At 43.1% G+C, this 26,232-nt stretch overlaps 2 protein-coding genes across 4 annotated transcripts in view; one reads left to right on the top strand and one right to left on the bottom strand.

The window, feature by feature from the left end:
- Nucleotides 1–7,183: 7,183 nt before the first annotated feature.
- Nucleotides 7,184–18,198, bottom strand: snx18a (sorting nexin 18a). Its single transcript, XM_052067217.1, has 2 exons — nt 16,417–18,198; nt 7,184–8,531 (listed from the first exon to the last, which is right to left on the bottom strand). The coding sequence occupies exons 1-2, from the start codon at nt 17,834–17,836 to the stop codon at nt 8,278–8,280; spliced, it is 1,674 nt and encodes a 557-aa protein (XP_051923177.1). The 5' UTR covers nt 17,837–18,198; the 3' UTR covers nt 7,184–8,277.
- A 1,903-nt stretch (nt 18,199–20,101) lies between these two features.
- The window catches only part of LOC127601721 (ADP-ribosylation factor-like protein 15), an 81,545-nt gene continuing 75,414 nt past the window's right edge, over nt 20,102–26,232 (top strand). Inside the window, exons 1-2 of one of the 3 annotated variants that reach the window (XM_052067289.1) lie at nt 20,102–20,559; nt 21,270–24,287. In XM_052067289.1, coding sequence (XP_051923249.1) covers nt 24,234–24,287 — 54 coding nt within the window. In that variant the 5' untranslated portion in view covers nt 20,102–20,559; nt 21,270–24,233. Of the gene's footprint in view, nt 20,560–21,269; nt 24,288–24,343; nt 24,503–26,232 lie in introns of those variants that run through there. The other 2 variants (XM_052067290.1, XM_052067288.1) reach the window with 2 other exon arrangements.

Raw genomic sequence — 26,232 nt, forward strand, 5'->3', positions numbered from 1 at the left:
ATTAGGAAGCCGTTTAGTTTGTTCCTAAGAGCCAATCAAGGCGTGTAAAATACTGCAGAGGCGTACAGAATGTAACACGTCAGTGTCAAGGGCAGCGTGCGCCTGGAGCAATGTGAATGTAGCAAAAAAAGACACGGATTCAGCGCTAAATGGCTTTATTCTGATTAGCTCTGCTGTGTAGTTCATCACTGCTACAAATCATCCTAAATATCCATGTGGCTTATGTACTGCTCTTTCCTAAGGGTTGGCTTTGATTGAAACTATTAAAAACAGATGCCCTGCGTGTGCAAGTTGGCACTGATTCCGCTACACAAGCTTAACGGATATCTGCTAGCCGCTAACGCTGGAGCCGTCGTGATACACTGGCATCAGACGCTGTGTAATACAATGTCAGCGTTAAGTGTATATTTTTTGTATCGTTAATTCGTGACTGAACTTGATTTCAGGATGTAGTGTTGTTGACGGCATGGGTAACAGTACATATAAGCACCAAATGACAGGAAGAAGAGTCAAGTTAGCTTCAAAATAAAAGTCATCGATGTTCATATATTGTTTTTTGGGGGTGTGGGGGAGAGAAAGTTTATTTTGAAGTTGGCCAAGCATAGCTTGAACAATTGTTTTACGGTCGTCTTGACTTGGACTCTCTGATGACCGTGTACACCAAATAAGTGGGTTACCAGAGGGAACCCCCCCCCCCCCCCAACAAAAAACGAGGTGCTTAGTAATCACACGCAAACTGATTTTACCAACCGGATGCTATTATAAACAACATGAAGCTAAAATTGGGCATGTTGCAACCTTAATCTTTACCAATTCCCCACAGGTGCGATGATGCCCTTATTATCAGGTGTCTTCAAAGGGTGAGTAGCTTTACTTTATTTTAGTTTGGTTATGGCGTTCTTAACTTGCCTTTGTGATTGTGTTGTGATGTTCGACACTATAGCAACATGTTATTGTGCCGTCAGAGTTTGTGCTTGTGAGTTTTGTTAAGTTCACTTTCTACGGGAAAGAGTATTTTTATAATTAGAATTAGTCTCCTGTGTACTTCTCTTTAAGCTCATTACATACTGAAGAGAAGTCTACCAACGCAGTGTATTATATAAGCCATTAAATCATTCCGAGCGAGGCTCGAGGCCTTTTCCCCCCCTGGTTGTTCCTCCTCGTTTATTTTAATTAGTGTGTTAAATGAAGCTTTGTGATGGAGGCTAACCTGGGAGAATGTACTGTGGTCCACAAAGACCCAAAATAGAAGAAAGAAAGCAAACATGAACATGTGTATATTTTGGAGATTAGTCAGAGAGGAGGAGGCTTATTTGATTGAGAAGGGGCGCGGGGGTCAGTCAGCGTTTTGTCAGACGACATGAATGAGGCCCCCACCGGAGAGAGACAGCTTCCTGTGTGAGGGCTGTAAAAACAAAAGCAGCACTGCAAGAGCACACTTTGCTCCAACATTCCAGAAGCTTCTGCCAGGTACTGTACAGGACAACCTTCCCATGATGCATTGCTTACAATCCAAAACAAAAACATGTTGGAATCCAAACATGAAATGCTGCACAAAAACAGAATTTTGTTCCCGAACAATAGGATTTGGAAACAATATTCACCATTTTTATTCATCTAAATTTCAGTCTTGCCTTCAGATATGAGTAACCTGAGTAAATTTTTTGCTTTGACTTGTAAGTGCAAATTTGAAATACAAGCAGTAAATACACTCCCATCTGGTAGTTTACTGTCAAAACAAAGAGAATTAGTCATGTATTAAAAAAAAACACACACACATAGCTTAGCCTTTAGCCTCTACCTTAAGGCTAATGCTAATTGGTTTGGCAATGATTAGCATCTATGTGGCTGTGTAAAAACCCTTTAAACTATCTGATCTATCTATATAAATACACACACACACATTGGTATATTTACAATAATGTAGCTAGCGTTGTAGGTGTGTATTGTAGTTACAGTCGAATGAACGGTGGCTTTTTTGCATATGTGCGGACTCGTGTTCCCCATCAGTTTCCCATCAATATGTGTGATGCACATATTTAAAAATACTTCCTCTTTTTATGGGTTAATCATATCACAAGTCCTACATTTGTTTCAGCAAACATCCTGGGCGAAAACGGTTCACAGTTTTCAGAGCTGGGTGTCGTCATTGCATCATGCGGTTGTGCTGAGGTTGGCAAATGATCTCACAGGAGTGCGTTGACCAGGCCCACGTGTTCGTCTAATCTCACTTCCTGCTTTGTGTGAGGCCACCGAGGAAGAGGATAAGGTCATTTACACTTGGAAAGGAGAAATACAGCAACCCAAGAGCTTGTTTTTAAAATGGTTAACTCAGCTTTAAAAGAGGATGTGATAAGATGCAATGCCAAGTCAGTTTTATTTGCTCATAATCCCATGTTGATGGCAACTGTGACACTGTTGTTATGCTTCCAACATCACTATCACCCGCCTCGTCATGGCCGATAATAAACTGGTTGTCATCTGGCCATCACACAACAGCAGATAAGCACAATAACCACTTTCACTCTGACGTGAGTGTGACGTGATATTTGCACACCTGCAGGAATGGATAACAAACTCTGCATTGGGACACTGCCAATTCTCATGAATTTAATTCAAAATAAAACAGACCATCTTTTTTAAAATTTTTAATTATTTTTATTTTTTTAAACACTTTTGTTTGTATTTTAAAAAAATATAGTACTCTTTCTAGACTTCAATTAACATAAATATCGTTTTTAAGACAATGATTGAATTTGGGGTCCTCATACAGTCTCCTTAAGCTTGAATGTGTTGCCGTTGTTGTCGTATTTTTGTTTTGGCTTGTTTTTTGTGGGGGAGTAGTTGTTGGTATTGGTTTTGAAGCTCGATATCACTTGTGCATGTGTGGAATGTACCCTCATTTTTTTTCTTTGGTGACATAAATTCATGACTGGATTTCCTGGTTGAAAAACACAAATCTCTCCCCTTCCTGTTTTTTTCTTTTTCATGTACGGTAGTCAAAACGTGACTTGGCGCAAATGTGAGGTCACCTGGAATGCTCAACTTCAAGATCTAAACACTGCAGTTCCTCTTTTTATGTTTTAATGTACAGTTGTTCACTGCTGTCAAATTTGGTCCGAAGATTTAACGTGTGGGACAGTAGGACACTCCACAAAGTCAACTCCCTCCTACATTGATTGAAAACGGATCCCATCAGAATGGTCCGTTCAGCTTGCATACACGAAAACCGACGAGCCTATTTAAGCGTTGTTGCCAAACAAAACTGAAGTACCAGGTGATAATGCACATTTGGGCCAGATATTCAGTTACTGTGTGTGTGTGTGTGTGTGTGTGTCCATAAAGTCCACGAACCATTGACTAGGGACCACTGAGCTACAGTATGCCATGTTCTGTATGCTATGCTAAAATAAGCTAGCTCCCACTTAGCTGCTAAAAATTAGCCTAACGTGAAATGTTATGTCTGTGGGGCTGGTCCCAAAATGAAGAATGTTTTCCTGAGCTTGCTAAACACATTTCGGTGCTTTCCCACAATCGCACCACCACTTGAAATGTGGCACGGCCAGATCAAGCAAACCCATTTCCTTTCGTAAGAGAAAGTAGACACGCTTCCGGTCTCGGGCTAGCAAACACGGCACGAAGGACTAAAATAATTTGTGGTGGAATATCTGGCGTCCCGGTGTATGGACAGGAGTGGCGGACCTGAATCCATTGAGGGGAAGTCAATTATGACATAGCCTTGGCATCTTGTTCGTGTGTGACAGCATAAGTGGGCTGTGATTGAGTGAGGCGCAGAGAAGAAATTACGAGGCATTTTGTTGGTATTTTGTTGTTTTTCTTGGGGAAGAAGCGTGGGTGCTACAGGAAGTGACGTGGTGACATTGATGAAGTATTCTGCTTTTCAGTGCCAGCCATTGACGGAGGAGACATGCATCCATCTACTGTATTTCTTATATTGTCCACATTAGGAGTGCGGTTGAGCTGGAGCCTTTCCCAGTTGACTTTTGGGTGAGAAGTGGGCTGCACTCTTGCCACAGGGCGATTTAAAATTGTATGGCTGGCATAAAAAACCAATAATTTATACCTTGATGAGTTATATTGTGGTTTTTCTGCAATTTTAGGTTCTCAACATCCATCATGAAAAATGGCGCCAGATTTTACGATCCGGAAAAGGGACAGAGAAATAATGGAGCGCCCCTACTGGTTGAAAACTGGAACTGAACCTTTTAAGATGCCCTTTCCTGACTACATTTCACCACTATGGGGAAATTCTTGTTTTAAAAATGAGGCTAGCATGTACTGTATGTTTTTGAATGTGAAGTCTGGTTTCATGCTGTCATCTTGGAAAATGGGCGCTGACCCAGTGGTTGCGCTGCCGAAAATGGATGAATGAAAAATATGAAAACAGCACGTTTTAATTTGAGATGGATGTATTTTTGATGTTGACTAAAAAAAAAAAAGTATTTACTATCTAAAATAGCACATCATTTTTTAAAGATATGTCCATTTGTTGTTTTTAAGTTTGACCCATAAAAAAAAACTTGAGCAAGACAGATTTTCTCATGTTGTATATTTGAGGTTTCAAGAAAAAAATCTACCTCTTGTTGAGCCTAACGGTTAAATTATAAATATATGGCCATCTTACATTTATTATTATTTTTAAAACCTGATGTGCACGAGCAATAAGAGGGCATTTGCAATTATTGCAAAAAAAAAAAATCTAGAAGAGTTTACTTGCATCTCTGACAAAAACATTTTGCAAAATGCTTGTTCACCTTACTGATAGATTGAAATCTATATTTGTTCTCTCCACTTTAACCATTCTATTTCTCGTAGCAACCCTTCCTAATGGCAGTGAGCCCGCCTCATATAGTGCTGAGCGCTTCTTGCAAAATGGGGGGGAAAAAAAGTCAGTGGCGAGAGATGAGTCAAGGTTAAAAGGTCATCGTACTTCTGTGGTGCGTCTGCCTGTGTTGTGATGTGTGTCGCCGCAGCATGTCTGTTTCGTTCTGAATCAACAGTTTCCTGCTGTTGTGGATGACGTTGTATGGAGATTTTATCTCACAACTTTCCACCCATTCATTTTCTATCGCGCTTGTCTTCGTTAGGTTGCTGCAGTGGAGACTATCCCGCATGACTTTAGGCGCGACTCTGGATTGGTTGCCAGCCGATTGGTCAAACAACCACTCACAATCAAATTCACAGGTAAGAACAGTTTTGAGTCATCACAATCAAGGCAGAACCCCCCCCCCCCCACCCCCCTAACTAGTGCGTCATCCAAATACACTGTGACCTGTGCACAAAGCACCCTTAGCAGGTCACACAAGTGAGAACAAATGTCCCGGCATGAGTTGCATTTCTCAAGCAAATGTCTCCAAGCCCTGCGGGAGCTGTAGAAGCCGCAAAACCAGAACACCCATTTCCTAAGGTGTTGGCAGCTAACAGACGACAAACAAGAGGCCTCAGTCCACTTAGTGTGCATCTTGTTCATGTTTAAGACACAATTATTATTTTTTTGACACATTGAAGTAATGGGTCAGCACAAAGTTGGGGGAAAAATAGCCACATGATCTTAGGCATAAACTACTACAACTACTAATAATGATCATCATTTTCTATCTAGTATGCAGTGGTGCCTTGGAGGTACGAGTGACTCGACCGACTCATTTTTTCCCACCAAACCCAGAAAAACAGGTACGCTGTGACGTTCACAGGGGCACTCTGACTCCAATTTCAGTCGACAATAGTGGAGGATATCATGCCAAAATGGCAGCGCCCAGATTGATGAAAACTGATGGATTCATTTCCCTAATTCTTACTCCAAGAATTCAATAGTATCACAATACTGTTCAGACCACTGTAGCACATATTGCAAGAAAAAAAATCTTGAAAACCCCTTCAGAACAACAACATAGCTGAACCATTCAGACCGCTATCTCACTGCTAATGCTAAACGGCATCTATGTTGAGCAGCACAAACGATGCAGCTACATAATGGATCGACTGAACAGTCATATATTCTTTATCCTCTGCAAAAAATGAGTCGTTTGTAGTTGAGGCATCTCAGTGGACAGGAAGCTGTCTGTCTGCCCTTTGCTGCCCCCGAGTGGCAAAGGCAAGCACAACAGGAAGATCAGAAAAAAGGCCATTTAATTAATGCAGCACGACAAAAACGGCTTAATTATGTATAATTATGCCCGATGACAGCTGAGATAGGCTCTAGCACGCTCACGACATTCGTGAGGATAAGTGAATTAGAAAATGAGTGCATGAATGGATGAATTATATCATTACTATATTTACACATATTTTTTATGAAGTATAAGAGGGCCCCATTTCATTGAAAACATCGCAAATTTTTTTCCTTGGATTTTTCGGGGGCGGCCGCAGCCGTCAACAAGCTATATTTCACATGATAGGTTGAGTGCTTGTTTAAAGCAGTTGAGACGACAGCTAATAAAAAGACAAAATAATAAATAAATCTTCCCCAGATGTCGGTGATGTCTTCCTGTCCATCGCATGCCGTCCGCCCACTCCCATTTAATGCGACCCGCATGTCCCACTCGGCCGGCGTCAGCACATCTGAGGACCGGGCAGGAAAACACTGACGCGGCACAGAGGCAAACGTCCCACCCCTGCAGTGCTTTTGCTGTCTAGGCGGGTATTTCACAACACTGGAAGCCAGGGGTGGGCGAACTATTGTGATCGAGAGACATGTTTGATTTTTAACACAGACAAACGTGCCCGTTCACAAGTAAACTAAACAGAGTTGAAATCTGCATGCCGAATAATTTCATTTAAAATATTTTTTAAAATTCAGAATTATTATGGCAGTGATACTTTCAGCAGTCTTAAAAAAGAGGCTTCAAACTGTCATTGTCACTCCCACTTTTGTGATCACGCTAAACAAAAAACAGAATTACATTTTATGGATGTAAATGAACCGCGTAGCTCTGCCTTTCAGCCTTCGAGCTTAATGCTAACATGCATGTAGACAGACAATAGAACGTTACTCTCAGGCATATATTCCCTGCAAAAACCGACTACCGATGCACTTATAGTAGTAGTGAAAGTCTTCGTTTGTCTGCATGCCGATATTACACTGGCGTCCGGTGCCCACCTCACGCACACAGAAGGAGCCACAATAAATACATTTTCACATTAATACAAAAAAAAAAGTGTATTTGTTGTTGTTGTTGTTCAGGAGGGATTTATTTTACAACCTCAATTGCGATGCGGTCGATATTGTGTGTGTTGGAACAGCACAACAAATGTGAGTAGATCAGACGAAGAGCCCTGTTGAAATTTAATTTTTCAAAAATTCCACGATATTCTAATTCACAGAGAGGCACCTGCAAATAAAACATCTCGATATCCAATCAAACAAGGCGGTGGTGTTTTCAGCGAAATACTTTAGTAAAAACAAATACAACAATTTCGTTTCGACATGTACAGTATATAAAGCTTGAGTGACAAAAGGAGAAGGCACAGCGAGAGGACGTGTAAACATTTTTGTCTGGGTTAGCTGCAGTAGTCTGTTAATAAAATAAGGCTGGGGGGGAAAAAGTACATTTGAATCATGATCACTTCCTGTTCGCCAACCTGATGCCGTTTACATTACACAGAAGGCCTAAAAGTTGCGTTATATACAGGGGTGTCTAAACTTTTTCCTCTTAGGCCACGAAAGGAAAACTCCAGGATTTAAGGCCCACTTTGGCGTTGAGCGACTTTCGATTTATGAAACACGCTGAAAACATTACGTCAAGCAACCATAGGTTGATTTGTATACAATACGGGTTCGTGACCGCACTCGGTGCCCAAAACATTTGTATCTCAAATCATCGTTCGTCTTTGAAACGAGTGAAAATATTGTATCCGTTTCCAACATCCCCACAAAAAAAACAACAACTTTTCATAATGTGCTTTTTAATAAGGAAAATAGCACTCTATGGTATTGTATTTTATAAAAACAAAATCACTAAATCGTTTGTGTAATATGATTACTGAAATAGAATACAGTCACCAGGTACAAACGAAAAAGACAGTTTTTCAGAGAAGATAAAGAATATATGCCCGTGGGTGTGTGTTATGTTCTAAAAAAAATGGACGACGGGCTTTGAATGTCCCACGGGTCATAGTTTGGACACCCCTGTATTGACCAAATATATTGGTCCTCCAAGCCTCGGTTGCACTTGCCCTCCTTGAAAGTTCGTCCGAGCCGTAGCGCCTCTGTCGGGCCTTTTCAGTCAAAAAACCGGCGTAGGGACACGCGTGGGGCTACGCGGCGTCGTACTTGCGTAGGGCTTCCTCCAACGTGGCGGTGATCTTGTGGAAGAAGGCCATCTGCTGTGTCAGGAAGTGCTGCATCTGCGCCCGGAAGTCCCGCACGCGGATCTGGTGGAAGTGCTGGATCTCGGCCAGCGTGGCGCATGAGATGATGTTGCAGCGCTCCGTGATGCCCTCCGCCTGCGCCGCCTCCATCTTGCCCTCCTCCACGTGACGCTGGCTCTCCTTCACCTTGGTTAGGGCGCCTGCCCGACACAAAATATCACATGGAGAAAGGTGGCTATCAAGACAAATCTGCATACCGTTATCCGAGTATCGGTACATGTGCATCCCCTACTATTTATATATCTATACAAACCTAAACTTATTTTCTCAATTGCAGACGGGCAAGGCATCCTTTGGAGGGGGAAGTATTTATTTGTAGAAAACTGCATTTATTTATTCTATTACATGTGAAGGAGGTCTTTATTTTTTTCCAAAATAGCATTTACTTAACTGCAAATGGGAGAAGTCTGATGCATGAAAAGCATTCAATCACGTGCAAAATTAGGGAGGTCTTTACTTTGATCGAATTACTTTTTTTTTTCTCAACGACGGATCAGATGCGAAGGCACCCACTGGGAGATTTGTCCGAAAATGACATTTACATACTGCACATTGAGATGGGTGGTCTTTAGTGGTGTGTGTGTGTGCGTGTGTGTGTGTGTGTGTGTGTGTGTGTGTGTGTGTGTGTGTGTCAATTGCAGCTTGAGGTTGTGGGCGCTATAGCAAATTAATGGACGTATGTAATTAATTTATTTCAAAGACTGTTTAGCCGCTTTGGTGGTTGCTGCTGTTTTGGTGAGCAACAGGCTTTAAATGTGATGATCTGTTTTTTTTTTTTTTAATGCGGTACCTGGCATATATTTGGTAAAAGGGGTTTATTGGTCTTAAATGGTGCATGGCTTCTCATAAAAGGATGGCGAAAAGTGGTATTTATAGTCGCGGTCTGAGATAAATTCATGAGGGGAAAACAGCCCACACACAAAAAAAACGAAAACAAAACTTGTATGCACAATCTTGACCTTGCTGCCACAGTCTCAAATGTAATATCTAACTTTGCTCACGCACACATACGAGGGAGAATTGTGAAAGCTCCATTTAAGGAAATGTTTTGCGCCTACCAAGGTCAGTGGCTGCTATTTCAAGGACAAAACATCAGCACCGCTTCAATTTGAATAATGATCTCATCCTACAGACCATTCCAATCCATACGCCGAATCGTTACAAAGTTGAAAAGCATCGCGATCTTGTTCCGCACGAGTGGGAAGATTTGCGGCTGAGTTCTTGCGGCGTAGGCAGATTGAGACATGATGCGTCGCAACCTCGTATGTTCACACTGAAACCAAAGGGGAGCCACTTCCTTTTCAAACACAATTCACACACATGGCTGTGTGTAAGGCATCCTGTAGGCCAAACCAAGCGGTCAACAACAACAACAACAAAAATGTTCGGTTTGAACTAAAAGTCGCATTTCTTTCATGATCTATGCCTGTGAGGCACAGTCGCTTCCGAAAAGTACACACAGTCCAAGCTAAGAATTATGTTAACCCTTTCATGCACCCTTGTAGCCTGACAACATGGTAAACTGTCCTCTGTAGTAGTAAAAAAAACAAAAACAAAACTATTACACCTGGACATTCACTGTTGAAACATTGTCACTGAATAGCATGAGAAAGCGCGTCCAAATTGGCCGGTATTTCTGAGCATGGCTAAAGTGGGGGGAAAAAAAAAAAGCAAGACAGCAGCGGTCTGTGGTGGGCTAAAAGTCACACGACACCAACCTCCTGTGATGGCCTGTTCGATAAGCTTCAAAGCATTTTACGTGCGCTCTCAGCTCCAACCATGCACTTAAACGAAACATTACTAATTTACTAAGGCCATCATGCCAATGTCCGGTGTTTTTACACGGGACCGAGTTACATGACAAAAAGTGCTATTGATTCACTCCCCGCTTGGTTGAACACAGCCGATTGAAGTGAACTGAAGTCCGAAGGGAACAATCAGAGAGTAAACACAGCGATCCAAAACGCGATGTCCAAATCCTCTAAACCAGAGGTCCCCAACTTTTTTGCCCCACGGACCGGTTTCATGTCAGACAATATTTTCAGGGACCGGATTGATACAACAAAATAATATGATATGACCTGCATGAAAAGTTTGGTATTTTCGAAACATAATAATAAACAAAAATCATGACACGAGGGACGTCCTATCTGGCCGCAACATTCTCTGGTCGCTATGGTAACGTTGAAACGTGCCTTCAAAATAAAATACGCCGCATGAAAAATGACTCACCTTCGCCGCTTATTTTACCGAGTAGGCTTGGTAGGTGTGGATTTCCCGTTGAGATAAAGACGTATTTGAAATAGGACTCCTGATACTGTCTATTAACTCATTCACTCCCAAAGACGTTTTTAAACGTCTTTTTAGCCTTGGTCCATAATTGGCTAGTACTGAATGAGTTAAATGTAGCCTTCTCTTTCTTGAAAGTCGGAGGCTCCTCTTATGTCTCCTGGCTGGGTATTTTGCCCTTCCCGAAAAAAAATTTCAAAGACGTTTTTTTTTTTTTAAATTCATTTTGCTAGTTCCTGTTAACTATCATAGCTCACACGTACCGCTTTAAAGTGCTTCCCTGGGCCCTCGTAGGTTCCTATTCTGTGCCTGTGCCCTCGGTGAATTGTACACGAAGCAAACTCTGAATAGAACGCAATAAAAGATAGAGCGCAACAGCTCTTATCACAAGCTGCAATTGCAGACTGCTGAGTGCTAACAAACTCCGGTGACGTAATCACGCGCCACCGTAAATTCAAGATTTACCTGATTTATTTTTTAAATATTTACTTTGTGAAAATGAGACTGATAGGATGATTAGGGTGCAGCGTAAATGAACACAAAAAAATACATTACGAACATTTACAAAGACACACAAATGTTTGTTTGTTTTTTTTCTCCTCGACACTCCTCGGATCTACTTCGGACAAGTCTTAGATCTATTGGTAGACCGGGATCGACGTAATGGGCACCCCTGCTATAGACTGATATAACAGACGATCCGTTAATTTTTCAAAAGAAAACATCTTTCAGATTACAAAATGGATAAAACGGAAGGAATGAAAGTTATTTATTCTTTCCATGCGGCCCGGCACCAAATGACCAATAGCGGTCCACGGCCCGGCGGTTGGGGACCCCTGCTCTCGACGGGAAAAAACGATGATTCGATACGCATCCCAATACGTGGGCTGTATAATTCAAGGGTGGTTAATTTTTAAGTGGAATGAATCAATTCAGTGGGATTCAGTTGTTTTTTGTTTTTTAATATTGTCGTTTTTCCATTATTTTCAACAGCTCTGCACCCTGGCTTGAGCTATTCCTCCACCAAGTTGGGTGAAAATTACTCCCACAGATTTTGCGGGATCTATTTGAGAGGTGAGTCCAGGGAAAACCAAGACAACAAAGTCCTGCTGTGGTCATAGATTGTGGACATACAAGTTTTTTCATTCACTCCAAACATTTTAGACAGTAAAAAAACGGCTTACTGATGTCATCCATTTCATTACAAAAGTTCATTGATGTAGCTGCGACAGTTTGGACATTGCATGTATGCAACATGCTAACTATGCTACATACTTCCATAAGACTAAAAATTTGAACAGCATCTGTCCACAAATATCGTTTCAGAGGTCCTCGGCCACGAATAGTTTTCCACTGGCAGATGTTTGACTGTATGGCCCACCAAATGCCTTAGTGGAGATGCCTCCCATGAGGGGAGGGGCGCAGGTGGCGCTGAGCCCTGCTGGGCCGAGTTTATGTAATCCCCGCTTACATAATACTCAACTGGTCGAGCATGCGACCGGAGGGACAATCCCTATCTCATCACCACGCTCGTCCATTAGGGCACCGTGGCGCATTTGACGGCTGTCGATTCGAGTGTTTCTCACTTTTCTGGTGACAGAAACTGGGCCTTGTGTGATTTCGCTCGGCAGTTAAATCATGAAATGTAAGGGGAGGACATTCCAAGTGACCCCATTTCAGTGTTGTTTTAGCTGGCGGCCCGCTGTAATCCCGAGCCGCAGTTTCTTATCACTTTAAAAGTTTACAAGTGGTCAAAGCGTGATTATTTTTAGCTTAACAGCTAATAAGAGCGGCACCAAAGTCAACGTTTTGTACTTGTAAAAGCACTGCAGGCGGACTTGGAACGAGAAGAACAAAAAAAGGACTTGAATGGATTCTGAATCCTTTGAAGGAGATGCATAGCAGTTTGCGGGATTCAAACGTGAACTGGATTTACTTTGTAGACTGCACGTCCAAGTGTCCATTTTCAATTCAGGGGCCTATAAATTGAATCAACAATCATCAAGGCATTACAGGAAGTAAATTTCCTATTTTAAAAAAAACATTAAAAACATTGCTCTAAACTACAGATTTCCACAATATATTGGGACTTTCCACAACAGGCAGTTCCAGACTAAATGTCAAATTTTAGGTGAACCGGAGCAGGGGGTTGGCACTGACGGCCTGCCAAATGTTGCCATTTTTGGCAAAGAGGGGCGTGAACGCCTTCCTTTGAACCTTATTGGTGCTAAACTTTGAAAATGTCAAAATTCATCAGGCCGTCGCATCCAAGTCCCTGCTCAGACTGAACTCAAATTTGAAATTTCGTCTTGTTCCATCACGATCAGCAAATGCACCAAGTTTCATTAAAACCAAAATCTGCTTGGTTAAAAGTTTCAGATTATTTTTTGGGGGTTAGGCGGTGTCAGAGATTTTCTCTGACAAAGTTAAAGAAACGACTCGGCACACAGGAAAATTGTCTTCAATATCGGCGGGAGCGGACCTCTGAGAGCGAACGACGGTTGTTGCTCCGCGATCACACTCAAAGTCCTGTCTCCGCGAGTTCCACAATTTATTGTAACATATGCAAAATACAAGAAAAACACTGCCCCCGATATTTGCATGCCGCACCCCCGGTCGGGCCCCTCAGTAGTGATTGGTTACCTGTTTTTCAACCTCGAACCACCTACATTGGCGCCTTTTCTGGCTGGTCTACATCGAATTAGCATGCTGTAGACTTTGCGGATGGTCAATGTCGTCTGGGTGCGACCAGTGTTCTGAACTCGTCTTTTGTTGCTCAACCGCTGTTCCCGAATTATTCATTTCCCTTTTGTGACCGAGTTTCGCCTTCTCCCCTGTGGTCGCCCACCTGTATTGACGTGCTAATTGTGGACTTCAACAGCCCTCCGGCCAGGTGGCCGGCGCCTTTGTGTGTAGGCATTTGGGGGTGCGGGATATGCACCCAAACGCTTCGATGTGCCCAAATAAATGAAACTTTAAACATGATACATTTTTGCTCATAGATTCTTCTAACAGGCGGTGGGGTGATTTGGCATGGGACAAACCTGACGCAACAAGAAGCCAATGCGGTTAGAGAATAAATAGCACTTAAAATGAATAAACATGCCAGAGTGGAAACACATCAGCTTATGACCAAGATCAGCAAACATCCTTTTGTGGCTGTTTTTTAAAGCCCTCTGGCTGTCACTTATAATTCCTGCTCTGAGGTAGATGTCATCATGTTGGTCCTGGGGATATTAGTCATGTTGTCGCAGCGTTCAACATGGAAAACCGAGTCACCTGTGTTAGGTCAGCTGACGACTGACTGTTGACACACAGAGCTCGTTATGATGGAGTCAATGAGCTCAGTGTCAAATCGGAGAGTCAACAAACTTACTTTGGAATGTAGGCGGTTCGTGCAACGCATGACCATTTTTGTTTAAGTCAGGCCATAGCCCATTAGCGGTCTGATTCGACAAAATATTTGAACTTCGATACAGTGCCTTGAAAAAGTATTTTCCCCTCCTCTCAAATTTTGATTTCAAATTCTTATTTTTGAATAGTTTCCCCACTTAGACGTTTCAGATGAAATCAAATAAATGTAAATATTAGACAAAAGATCATCCAAGTAAAGATATAAATGCGGTTTTAGAAAAAAAAACATTCAAAGCTACCTCGCCCTGTCTGGAAAAAGTACTTCCGACTTTCTCTCCCTCATAGTGTATGTGACAAGCAGACAGATGAACGGTCTCATCTTCACGTTCTACGCAAAAGCTGTGCAGCTCTCAAATCCAAAGTGATGCAACGCTGCCTTCTTCGGGGATCTTTTAGTCGTTCTAGTGGTTTTCAAACATGAATTTCACCGGAAAACTGGGCGAGCCCTCTTCCACACCAAAAACGTACTTGACGAAGAGCAACCGATATCAAACCGTTAGCAGGGGTGTTAAACTCGTTTTTTGTCGCGGGCCACACAGTAGTTACGGTTTACCCTCAGAGGGACGCTATGACTGTGAAACCATAGACATTTTTATTTCCCACATCACATTATGTGGGAAATAATATGATGTGCCACGAATTGATGGAATAGCTCATTTTGAATTGAATGAGTTAAGAGTTCCGGTACACTTTGATGTGATCACTCCACAATGAGTCTGCCTCCGTTCTTCCGAAAATCCAGTTACATATTGCGAAAAAAAACCCAAAACAACAGACGGCTGAAAACCTCCATGCCAGAATTGGCGTGAACACCACGAGACCTCCGGGGATGAATTATTAATGTCGCATCCAGTCGTGGTGTTTATGTTTAGTCAGGGATGGATGGAACATGACATCACAAGGATTAATTCACATTATCCTCTTATATCTTCTTGGGCCCGTGGTCAACACGATGCTTTCTCCACGGTGCTCAGTGATGGCTGCAAGGCGTAAATGGGTAAGGTGAAATGGGGAGTGGCGAGGTAAATACTTCCCTCCCCATTTGGCAGAAGTGCCCTGGGAGCACCCGGCTATCAAACAAGATTGTCCGCAAATTGCATACAGTAATCCTCCAACCCCCATGCAGCTCGCAACGTGCATGAGTGGTTACGGTCTGATCACAACCTCAATGCAAGCCGATAACGTATGAGTTGCATCTGCCCATGACATGCTACCGGGCATTAACGAGTTAGCCTTTTTGATAATAACCTGGCCCATTTCTACCAGTACAATGCTCAATTAGCTATGAAGCTATTCCCACAACTCGAGAAAATACATATTCCCTAAAGTGTTATGTGTTTTTGTGTTACTTGGGCTATAAGGTTTGCACGGAGCAAAATCGTGGCAAAACTTAAACATGCGATGTCGGGGCTAATTATGCCCGAATGTGGCGTCAAGATTTTTACAATGTTGGGCCACATTGGCTAAAAGATTTCATGACCCAGCACCAACCCTGGGTAAGTAGTCTCGGAAGGTCGTAATTGTGGCTTTATTGCAACGAGTGCCGCATAGTGTACATCCTCCTCGACAAATGCATCAATTGTGTGTCATTGCCGAACAATGTTGCCTCTCAGGACACGACCACTTAGTGAGAACTATCGGGGGTTTCGCTTCTTGTGGGATGTTGACCTCGACCGAATTTCTATACAATGATTGGAACGCATTAGGGAACAATTCTGAAAAAAGAGTCTTCAAGATGTTCAATGCCAATCTCATCTGAAGTTAACTGTCAAACTCAACATCAAAGACAATTACACCTTGTGTCTTTGAAAGCTTAGCCTTTAGCTTAATGCTCACGCTGATTAGCAACTGTGTTGCAGTGCTAATAACCCTTCAAGCAACAGTTTAAGTACAAAGAGTTCAGCCAAACATGTAAACAGACAATATAATGTTACTCACGGTCAAATAGTCTTGATTTTCCTCTCCAGAATCCTGAGACTTATGAATTTTACCAGCTATTTTGCAGTTCAAAGTTGGATGTTCTCCGCTTTAACGCGGTTCCAGACAGACTTTTGTGAAAAGTGTACTTGAACAACCCAGCATTTCTTATGTTAGCGACGCAATCAGCATGGCTTTGCTATCTTTCCTGATAATCCCTTCGTGAGAATGATACAAGATAGCCTGCTGAAGCTTGTTGTTAGCTAGCTGGTGTGGCCTAACCATTCTCAGTTTTGCTATTCAATGTGTTTTAATGAGGAGCAAAATGCTAATATCCATCATCGCCCAGCCCTACCGCCTCCACTTGATGGATTGGTTTTGGTCTGTAATTGTAAAGTGTGTTACCTTTCTGGACATGGATGATGTCCGGGTAGTTGGCTAGGTGTCCCTGATAAAGAGCCAACAGGTCCATGATGGGGTCCAGATCCTTGTTGGGCTGCTCTGCAAAGTAATCTCCGATGGATTCAAAGGCGTCACCCGTGAAGGAGATGGCCTGGTTGAGTCCGGCCGAGTAGACCTGCTGATCCATCTCAAAAGCCTGGCTGAGGACCTTGAAGGACACGCCCATCTTGTGGTACTCCTTCCGGAAGCCGCTCATCTGCTTGCGCGCAAATTCGCCGGCGGTGGCGTTCAGTTGTAGGGCGCTGTCGTCCAGTCTCTTGGTGAAAGCCTTGAAGCCGTCAATCTTGCTTTCCACCTCCTGGAAGTCGAGCGGCGCTGCCGGCGTGCTGATGGTGAGGAAGAAGTTGGCGCCCACCATCTCGTCCTTCTCCGCCTTCCTCTTGCCCATCTTCCAGGCCTTCTCGTCCGTGCTGCAGGTGAGGAAGTGCTGGAACACGTCGCAGCGTGCCAGCACCGGGTGGCTGGTCATGTGATTCATCCACCAGATGAGGCCTTTCCGCCTCTTGGAGATGAAGTCCTCCTCGAAGCGCCCAGTGGCCTGTTTCTCTGGGATGTGAGGCACCGAGATGACGGGGAACTTTTCCACCAGGCGGGCATACAGCCAGTCGAAGTGCTTGTAGCGCCTGTTCACCTGCTCCTGGGTGTGCGTTGGGGTCAGCTTGTACGACATGTAGCTCTTCATCCCTTTGAACTTGGTCTGCTTGGTGGGGTCGTCGATGGTGCAGGTGAACGGGTACGGGTTCTCCTGCCACTCGGGACCGTGCTGGCCCATCACCACGCAGATCTTATCCCCGTCTTTCACGAAACCCGCCGCCTCACCCAGCACGAAGGCTTCACCTCCGGACTTGACGAAAGTGGAAAAACGGTTTAGGTTCCGGCTGACTGTCGCTGAGCTTTTGGGGTGCTGTCCTCTCGCCGTGGAGCATGTGGAGACCCTGTAGGTGGAAGCCCCGTTACCATCAAAGTCCTGGTAACGGTTTCCCGTAGTGCCCGGCTCCTCCGCTACGGTGGAGGTGTCATCCCAGTCGTCATCCCAGTCATCGTCGCTGCCCTGGCTGGGCTGCTGGTAGAGCGGTTGCTGCGCGGGGGGCGGGAAGGCATCATCCACTCCCGCCGCGGATGGCACGTTGGCGTATCGGGACTCGGATTGCGCATCCCCGAGCGTGTTGTTGTCCCCCCGCAGGATCTCCACGTAGGACGCGGGGAAGAGCCCCCTCTCGCCTTTACTATTCGTACCTTCCAGCCAGCCCTCGATGTCCTGCTCGCTGTACAAAGTTACTATCTCGTTCTCGCGCACCGACACCTCACCGGGATTCTCCGAGTTAAAGTCATAAATGGCCCTGGCACGGAGGAGCGCCGCCATGCTTGGAATGAAGCGGAGCCACGAGCAAAAGGGGGCGGTGGGCTAAGTTCCAAGCGGCTGGCCGGAGCCGTGGGGGTGTGGGGGGGCGGTTAGAGAGCAGCGCGTCGGACAGTCCCAGTTAGCTCCCCTCTCAGCCCGCCACTAAGTATGTACAAGGCAGTACGCTTCTTGAAACGGCATCTCTCCCTTTTAAGCCCAAATACTATAAAATGGACGTTTTGGTCTCCCGCGGGAAAGCTGCTCCTCACCTCCGGAACGCCTTCGGTCCTCTTCGGACGCTGCCTGCTGCCTGGTGCTGCTCAGCAACAGCAAGTCGGCCAGGCTGGCTAATCGAAGGCGGAGCTGTGATTTCCTCCCCACCAACGCACACACATACGCAGACATCGCTGGTTTATCAAAGGCGGAGCTATAATTGCCCCCCCCCCCACACACCTCACGCCCTCCCAAACACATACAGACATCAGCAATCAACCCCCCCACTCGCCAATATGTTTCATGATGAATTTGGGAAACGCTTTAAAACAAATGTTTCTGTGCGTGTGCGCATGTAGTTTACACACACGCCATGTGAACGATGCAGGACCACAAGATTAAATCCTATTAGAGCAGGCTAATAGATACTTTGAATGAATGCCTTGGCAGTTCAGGTTATAGTAATGTTCTTAGAATTTAGCTGAAGTTTGGTTTTGTGACCATATGCAAGACTCCGAGCACAATAATTTTTTCCCGCTCAATAGTAGAGAACATCAATTATGTTGAGAACGTGTAATATATTAATAAGCCCATTCACAAAGGCGTTGCAAGGAAGGGCTCAAGTATGTTTTAGCTTAGATAGACACTGCCATCTTGTGGTTTTCTCTAATTTTGCGATTTGTAGTGAAACGATGATGGATAAAACACAGGACTGCTAATACTACAGTACTTACTGGCAATACTAATAGTACGACTTTGTATTGTTTACTACTACTGCATACTGTTTATATTCTTATAAAGCAAGTTCCATATAGATACAAAAGTACATGTTCCTAATAGTATGTATCTACTGTACTGTTAATGCTTTCTAATGCTGCTTACTACCACATTTTATTAATACTTACTACTTATTGCTGCTACCAGATACTATAATGTATTTATTAAATAAACTAGGTTAGCCAGTGTAGCTTTTTTTGCTTCTTGTTTTAGTTACATGCCTCGAAATATATTTTATTAAACACTATTATTTAAAATTTGTAACATAATTGCCCAATTACACTATAAAGGTGAATATACTTTTCACTAGAAAGATGAGTGGAAAACTCAATAAACCGCAAGAGACCAGATAATCTGTTGCATATGTACTGACGTGTAGATTTTAAAAATAAAACGTTCACTTTTTTTGTGAACATTATTATACCATTCTTGGGGTGATGTATTTCCGTGTTTTATTTAGCAGTAAAGTCAAGTAAATTCTTTGTCTTTCACACCAGAAAGAAGTGGACTGAGGACACCCTGTTCACTTGCTCCATGAGCTATTCATGGATATTGCCTTCATCCTTCCGCACATAAAATATTGACCATGATTTTTTCCTCAAGGGAAAATGAAGTACTGAATTCAGTAATAGAGCTTGCATCACACAAGTACAATTCTTTTTTATTTTTTTTAACTGATTAGATAATGAACGCCTCGTGTCATTTCTGTGTTTATTCTCATTCGCTGTTTTGTGCTCCTTTTTTCAAGTTGATTTCACTCTTGAGAGGTCTTTTTGTCCAGCAGACACATAAAGTATGAAAGTAAGTAAACATTTCTCTCTGATGCTACAATGCTTGAACAAATTATTAACATTGTACATGCTCAGTTTAATTTTTTTCTGGGCATACATATTAACAAAGAGCCAAACATGGACTTTGCACTATCTCTCAAAGTATTTTCGGTGTCATCTTCCTTGTATGTGTTTGCGTAATGTATTCCCTCAAAGTTCACAGCAGATCAGATACCTTGATGTGCTTCAGTACTTTATTGTGTTTGTATTGTAGTTGTTCAGCTCTGCTAACCTTGAGTATTTAAAGATATTTTTATTTTTATTATTATTAAGAATAGCTAGATTCCACAATATTTGTATTATTAGTCGATTTCTATACAATACATCATTACATTTCTAAATTAAATATGATCGAGAAAGGGCTGTGCATAAATAAAGTCATGAATGAATTAATTATGATTATCCAATGCGCGTTTCTTTTCCGAATCAACACAGCCGCCATGTGTTTGGTCACGTGAGCACGTTACGCTCATACGCCGTCCTGCGTGACGTCACCACGGAGGCTTCGTCGGTTTCCTCAACTAAACAAGCCAGCCAAGTGAGCCAACCAACCAAGCGACCAAAGCAACAGTCCGACTGTTGTGCTTGCTTTTGAGTGTGTGTGACAAAAAAAACGCGAGCCCAAGTGTGCGCTCCAGGCAGGAAAACGCCCTCGACCCGACCAGCTTCTCCTCGCTCGCGTCGACCCGGTACGTCGCTGCCTCGTTTCGGTGTGCTTTCAGCTGGCGGCGGGGACGGTGAAGAAGAAAAGCCGCGAGTGCTAGCCCACTGAAGGCTGTTTTTACACACCGCCGTGGCTTGTCGGAAGGCGGGGAATACAAAGCGACGTGTTGCCAGGACGCTCCTCTTCTAACATTTTGGACATTTTCGTCAAAGTCTGCTCGTTTTGCTGGGACTCCACAGTGGTTGCACATGGATTATTTGGTGAGTAAATATGCCAAAATGGAGTGGCGTTGCTGCTTTTCTGCCTTCCAGTGTGATGACGCCTTTTGACGTTGCTGTTGTTCGTAACAATGGGTCGCCCAGGTATGCTGAAATTACGGGAGGGGGGGATCCTGATGCTAATGAGTTTACTGATCCAGACAATCTTGTTCCGCGTCGTTTAAATGTGTTCCCAGGTACAGTATATTCACTGAAGTATGTTTTTAGATGAATTTTTAGGTTTACATTCTCCACCGAACTCTTGAACCAACAGCTGTACTCTGTTCAAGTTACTGCTGTGCCTTGAGATACGCGCTTGATTCGTTCCGTACTCTGTGTGTTCAAGTTGGAAGCTGTGCCTTGAGATACGTGCTTAAAAAATACATCACACAAATGTACAAACACAGACAAAATTGAATGAAAGTCACAAAATAGAAAGGCATCTTAGACTGCTTTAACTCCAATTAGAGCATATCAATGGCATGGTTGATTGATATGAATGCCAGTGACCAAAACCAATTGTTTTTGTTGTTGTTTTTTTTGTTCAGTGCCTAAGTAGCTGTGGCTTGAGTGGTTTGAATGTGGGGTTGGGAGTGGTGTGGCATGAGCCTTGTGCCTGTGATGGGAAGAGTGCTGCCGAGTTGAAACTGTGCAACAATAGACAGGAAGCAGGGGAAAATAATAACACAGACACTGTTGTTGTCATCCTTTAGGGAGTGCAAATGCAGAGGAAGTTGGCCCCTCAGTGTTGTCAGATGGCTGATAACGAGATGTACACCCAACCGATACTGAAGTAAATGGATTGTAATGTCAATCCATCCATTTTCTATTGCGCTTGTCCTCATTTTGGTTCCGGGTGAGCTGGAGCATAGCACAGGTGACTTTGGGCGAGGGTTGGGGTACATCTTCGCCAGTCACTCGCACAACAAATAGAAGAACAACCAATCAGGTGACGACCAATCACGGGTCAGCTTGTGAACATCACATGATCAAACTCAAAGTAAAGATGTCACCTTCTCCTGTGTCATTTGAGTGAAAAGCTTTTGCATACATTCAGCCATTCACAGATACAACCAGGAGGTGGGCGGGAGTGTTCTTTTAACTCACACAGAAATAGGTAGCATGAGTCGAGAGAGCTTGAGAACCTGCTGGCTTCTCTTTCTCTCTATACACTCTATATTCTTTAACACACCGGAAATAACTGCAAGGCCGACAAAGCAATGAACACCTTTTTATGTTACTTAGCACTCTTTTTTTTGTATTGTTTGTATTTTTTTTTCTGTCACGGTTCAAAGATCCCAAATAGTTACATGGAGATTTTTGTGCACGGTGGACAAAGTGTTAAAGTGGACCACACAACGCGGCAGTGCTCAGAGAGGAATTTGCTGCTAGCTGTTGCTATGATACAACCTTGCTAAATTACAAGTCTACCAAGTGGCCGAACACGACCTGGCAGTGCGCTGGACGCTTGTCTAGTGTGAGAGGGAGACAGACAGCCTTTGACAGGGTGAAGTTTGACTATCCATAACGTGTGCATGATTGACTCATACCACAGCCGTTTCGTTTCAATTTTTTGTGCTCACTTCTGGTTGAGGACGATTCACAGCCCTGAGGCTGTGACTTTAAAAAGAGATAGTGGCACATTCTATATCTGCTCCATATGCTCCTGTGTTTCTTTAAAAAAATAATCAACCACCATTTTCTGTGGTGTACAGGAGCTACAAAAGTGTTTTTGGAAGTGCAAAATGTCAAAGCTACAGAGTGCTTCAAAGTTTGTGATTGGGATGAGTAGAATTAAGCTTGCATTGGCAAAAAACAATTATGATGAATACTTGATTTCCTTTGGCTTGTCTTTCGTCTTGTGAATTCCATATTTGTTCCACTTGTCCAAGGATGGTTAAACCAAAAAAGCCATTCAGTAATCCATCCGTCCTGCCTTCAAGGTAAATGGATAACGACTCTGTTTAACTATGAACATTGACAAAGGAAACATGACACGGTCGTTAAATGCTCTTCAGAGGTTATTTATTTGAGCCACATGACCGCGTCTTTCATTTCAAAGGGAAATGCCATGCTCTAAACAAAACCTGCAGGAATGCGTTCCTCAAAAAAATGAGGGATAACCTCAGTATAACCTCAAAGCTTGAACACTGTCGGTTCAACATCTGTTTTCTGAGTTAGGTCATGTGACGGTTGTTAAGCTGAGCTGCGATTGGTTAGCAACTGTGATGTCATTTTCAGTTGACAGCATGTGGCAAAGTGGCCGCCCCCTGAGATGGGGAGGAGGAGGGGGGGGGATGCGGGTGGATATGGCTGCTTAATTCATATTCTACAGACCCAGTATTCATCACAATGCTGTGTTTGGACTACTAGTGCTGCATTTTTGAGGAAAAAAAATAAAAAATTCTTGACTTCCCAGTTCAAGCTTGTTATTGTGTCTCAGTTTGGCTCCAAAGAAACTAAAAACTGCTCGTGATAAGATAGTGCTGGGCGATATGGAAAATAAATCTTCTGGCATGATATTGCCCATGATAACGATACACCACAATATATTTTCAGTTACTCTACAAAAACACACTATGCAAAGCAGTCTTCATATTTTTGCTCAAGGGTATATATCAATCAAAATATTCAATAAATTGTAAAAATGTTTCTGACAGAAAAGGATTAAATAATAAAATAAAATGGGCTTGACCGGAATGTCATTTATTTTGCAGATCTCGAAAGTCAAAATCAAAACGACTGCATTGTGAAAACAAATCGTATTGTTTATCGATGCATTCAATACACTCACTAAATGTGCATTCATTTTATGACTGATGTCCAATAGTATCACTTGAAACTTGGTTATTGACCCCATTCCAAGTCCCAACTATTTAAAAAAAGGACACCATTTTAAAGTCGTCCATCAATATTTATTACTAGTATCGGCCCTGATCTGGATCATTGCATCACTAAAGTATTTACTACGGCCAGGACCAGAAAAGCTCCCGGGACACTGCACAGGTTCACGTAAGGCTAACCACAAATTCCAACAAGTCACGGTCGTAAAACTAATTTTTTATTAGGTTTGAGTCCATGTAGAAAGATGTCTCGGTCAGAATATACTGTCTTGACGGCGTATTGAAACAGTTTTTGTTCAGTTTCCCATGTGTTTTCCTCAGGGGTGATAGTGTACATTCGGGAGGCAATCGTGACGACGGTCACTTGACATCGGAGCTGAATCAGCACCGCGTTGACTCACTGGACTCTTCTCCACTGCAAGTGTACCAACTTACAAAAGCAGGGTTTTCAAACGACAGCGTCAAGTATGGACAGTACGGAGTGCGTGGGCGTGTAATGGTGACTAATCCAATTTGCGGTTTTATTCTGGATCTCGAGTTGTCACTGCGCCCTTAATCTCTGCGGCAAAATCTCTCACGGTGTTTCTCATTGATTCTTGTGACACTTTTCTTTTTTTTAATTTCATAGTGAGTAAACATATGGCAAGCTTCTCTTCCGCCCGTTCGTTAAAACCTCATTTGAGAAACCCACCACCAGGCATCGAAACGCGGCCCTCGTGTTGATTCCCCGATGCCATTTAGCTGAGCCACTCCTGAGCCGCCTCCATCCATTTACTCACTCGGGGAGGCTTGGCTTCCGTTTGTTGCCGTGGGATACGCCTGTTGCCGAGCACTATGTCGGAGGACGTGCAGCTCTCCCTTGCCTTGTGCAGAATTGGGCTTTACAGGGTAAGAAACATTCCCCAGAATGCTACAGTGGTTGCTCCAGAGAGATTTTCTTGCATCGGGCATGTTTGGATATGCGTTGTGAGTTTCAGGATGGTGGATTTTCTCCTCGTGTTTTGACCTGGTCACTGAATGGAGCGTTTGCTGTGATTCATGTAGGCCGGTCACAGCGAAACACTAAGCAGGAGGAGTCAGAGGCTGTCAGTACAGTATACTGGGTATGTGAATGTTTCCAATAAGCTGATATTTCTAAGGTAGGCTTGTTTTGGTGCCGTTTTCACCGTGTGGAAGAAACAGTTTAGACATTTTCCATTTTAAGTCTTCTACGGTGCTCTTTTTTTTTTTATTAACCCTCACCTGGCCACTACTGTTCCCGTTTATTCCCAATAACAATTTCTTATTTATAGGATAAACTGACGAACAGTGAGACTCATTGCACCTATTAATACTTTGTCTCACACATGACTCATCCCCTCAGTTGCACTTGAATCCAGTGTGTGGGAACGCCACAGATGAATGTTGGGTTTATTTGAAGTCAGTTTTGTCGAGCCCTCTCTGTTCTGTTTTTCATGCGGGCTGATACGCTTGACACAATTGACGCCTTTGAAGGCCACTTAGTCACAGGGGACCTCCTTCTATCGGACAGCTGGCCGTGGCTTTGATTGGGTGCACGATTTGAATGCAGGTTGCCTGTTAGATTTTGTGATGATCATGTTGGACTGAATTAGGGCTACTGATATTGATCATTTTGAGAGCAGAATATTCTGCCGATCGTCTCATCGATTAATCGAGTAATTGTATAAAAATCGGGATATTGCGACACTTGGTAATACAGGACAATGGCTATAATGCTATTAGGCTAACGATTTGCTGATTATGCTTCAGTGATGATATGTAGAGGCCCCGTTGCCGTGAGAGCACCTATATAACCAAATACTCAACTCACTTATGGTCCCTAGTTCAACATCCGATTGATGGCGCATTTGCGCTTGTGACTTTTTGTATTTGGAACTCAAAGTTCAACATGCAGGCTGCACTCACATTTGATCTAATTCTTTAGAGGTTAATGGGCGCCTATTAGGCACGTTGTGGTCACTTCATTTAGTCATTAATGGTCTGGAAAATGACCTCCCCTATCCCCCCTCCCCTCTGGAATCCTTCGGCTCGACAATATCAAGGCCGGTTCATGCTTCGCTGAAAAACAAACCCAGCGGAGTGTGCATAGTGTTCTGACCCAATTAAAACGAAAAAGTACCCTGGAAGTTGCACGTCTCAGCACCTTACAGCAGATAAACTGCTGCCGCTTCTCAAAGCTAAAAGAGAGAATTTTGTTCTGTGCATGTATCTTACTCCTGAAATTGTAATAAAATGAACAAGGTACCGGTAATTCATGCTTCTGTTTGACCATTGACATCAACGTCAGTAAGCCATGTAAGACCGCTGAAGAAGAATTTGCACTTAGCTCATAAATATTGCATGCAGTGTTACTGATTTATGCACTTTAACATGACTTCTATAAATAGAACTTAACCAAACTAAGTAGAACTGCTTCTGCACGATATTGGAATGAATCGGTGCTCATGTGCAATGAAAAACAACAACAACAACAACCGTTTTTGACCATTAAAAAAAAAAAACGAAAAAAACGGAGTTTGTTTTACACAAAGGTCCCATAAAATTGCCATATCAGAGTTGTAAAAGTCAATTCAAGTCAACTGTATTTATGGAGCACTTTCAAACGGCTATCGCTGCATACAAAGTGCTGTACATGGAGCAATTTAACATGCACAATAAACGGTAAGACAAATCGATAATAAAGACGGTCGAAAGCACCAAACAGTAAAACCAAGAACAAATCTAAGTCATGCTGAGTCGAACGTCAAAGAATACAAGATGCAAGAATACAATAAAAGATGATTAAGCCATTTTCTACAACAGGGCGTCCGAC

Source organism: Hippocampus zosterae, chromosome 6, assembly GCF_025434085.1.
Source record: "Hippocampus zosterae strain Florida chromosome 6, ASM2543408v3, whole genome shotgun sequence".
NCBI lineage: Eukaryota > Metazoa > Chordata > Actinopteri > Syngnathiformes > Syngnathidae > Hippocampus > Hippocampus zosterae.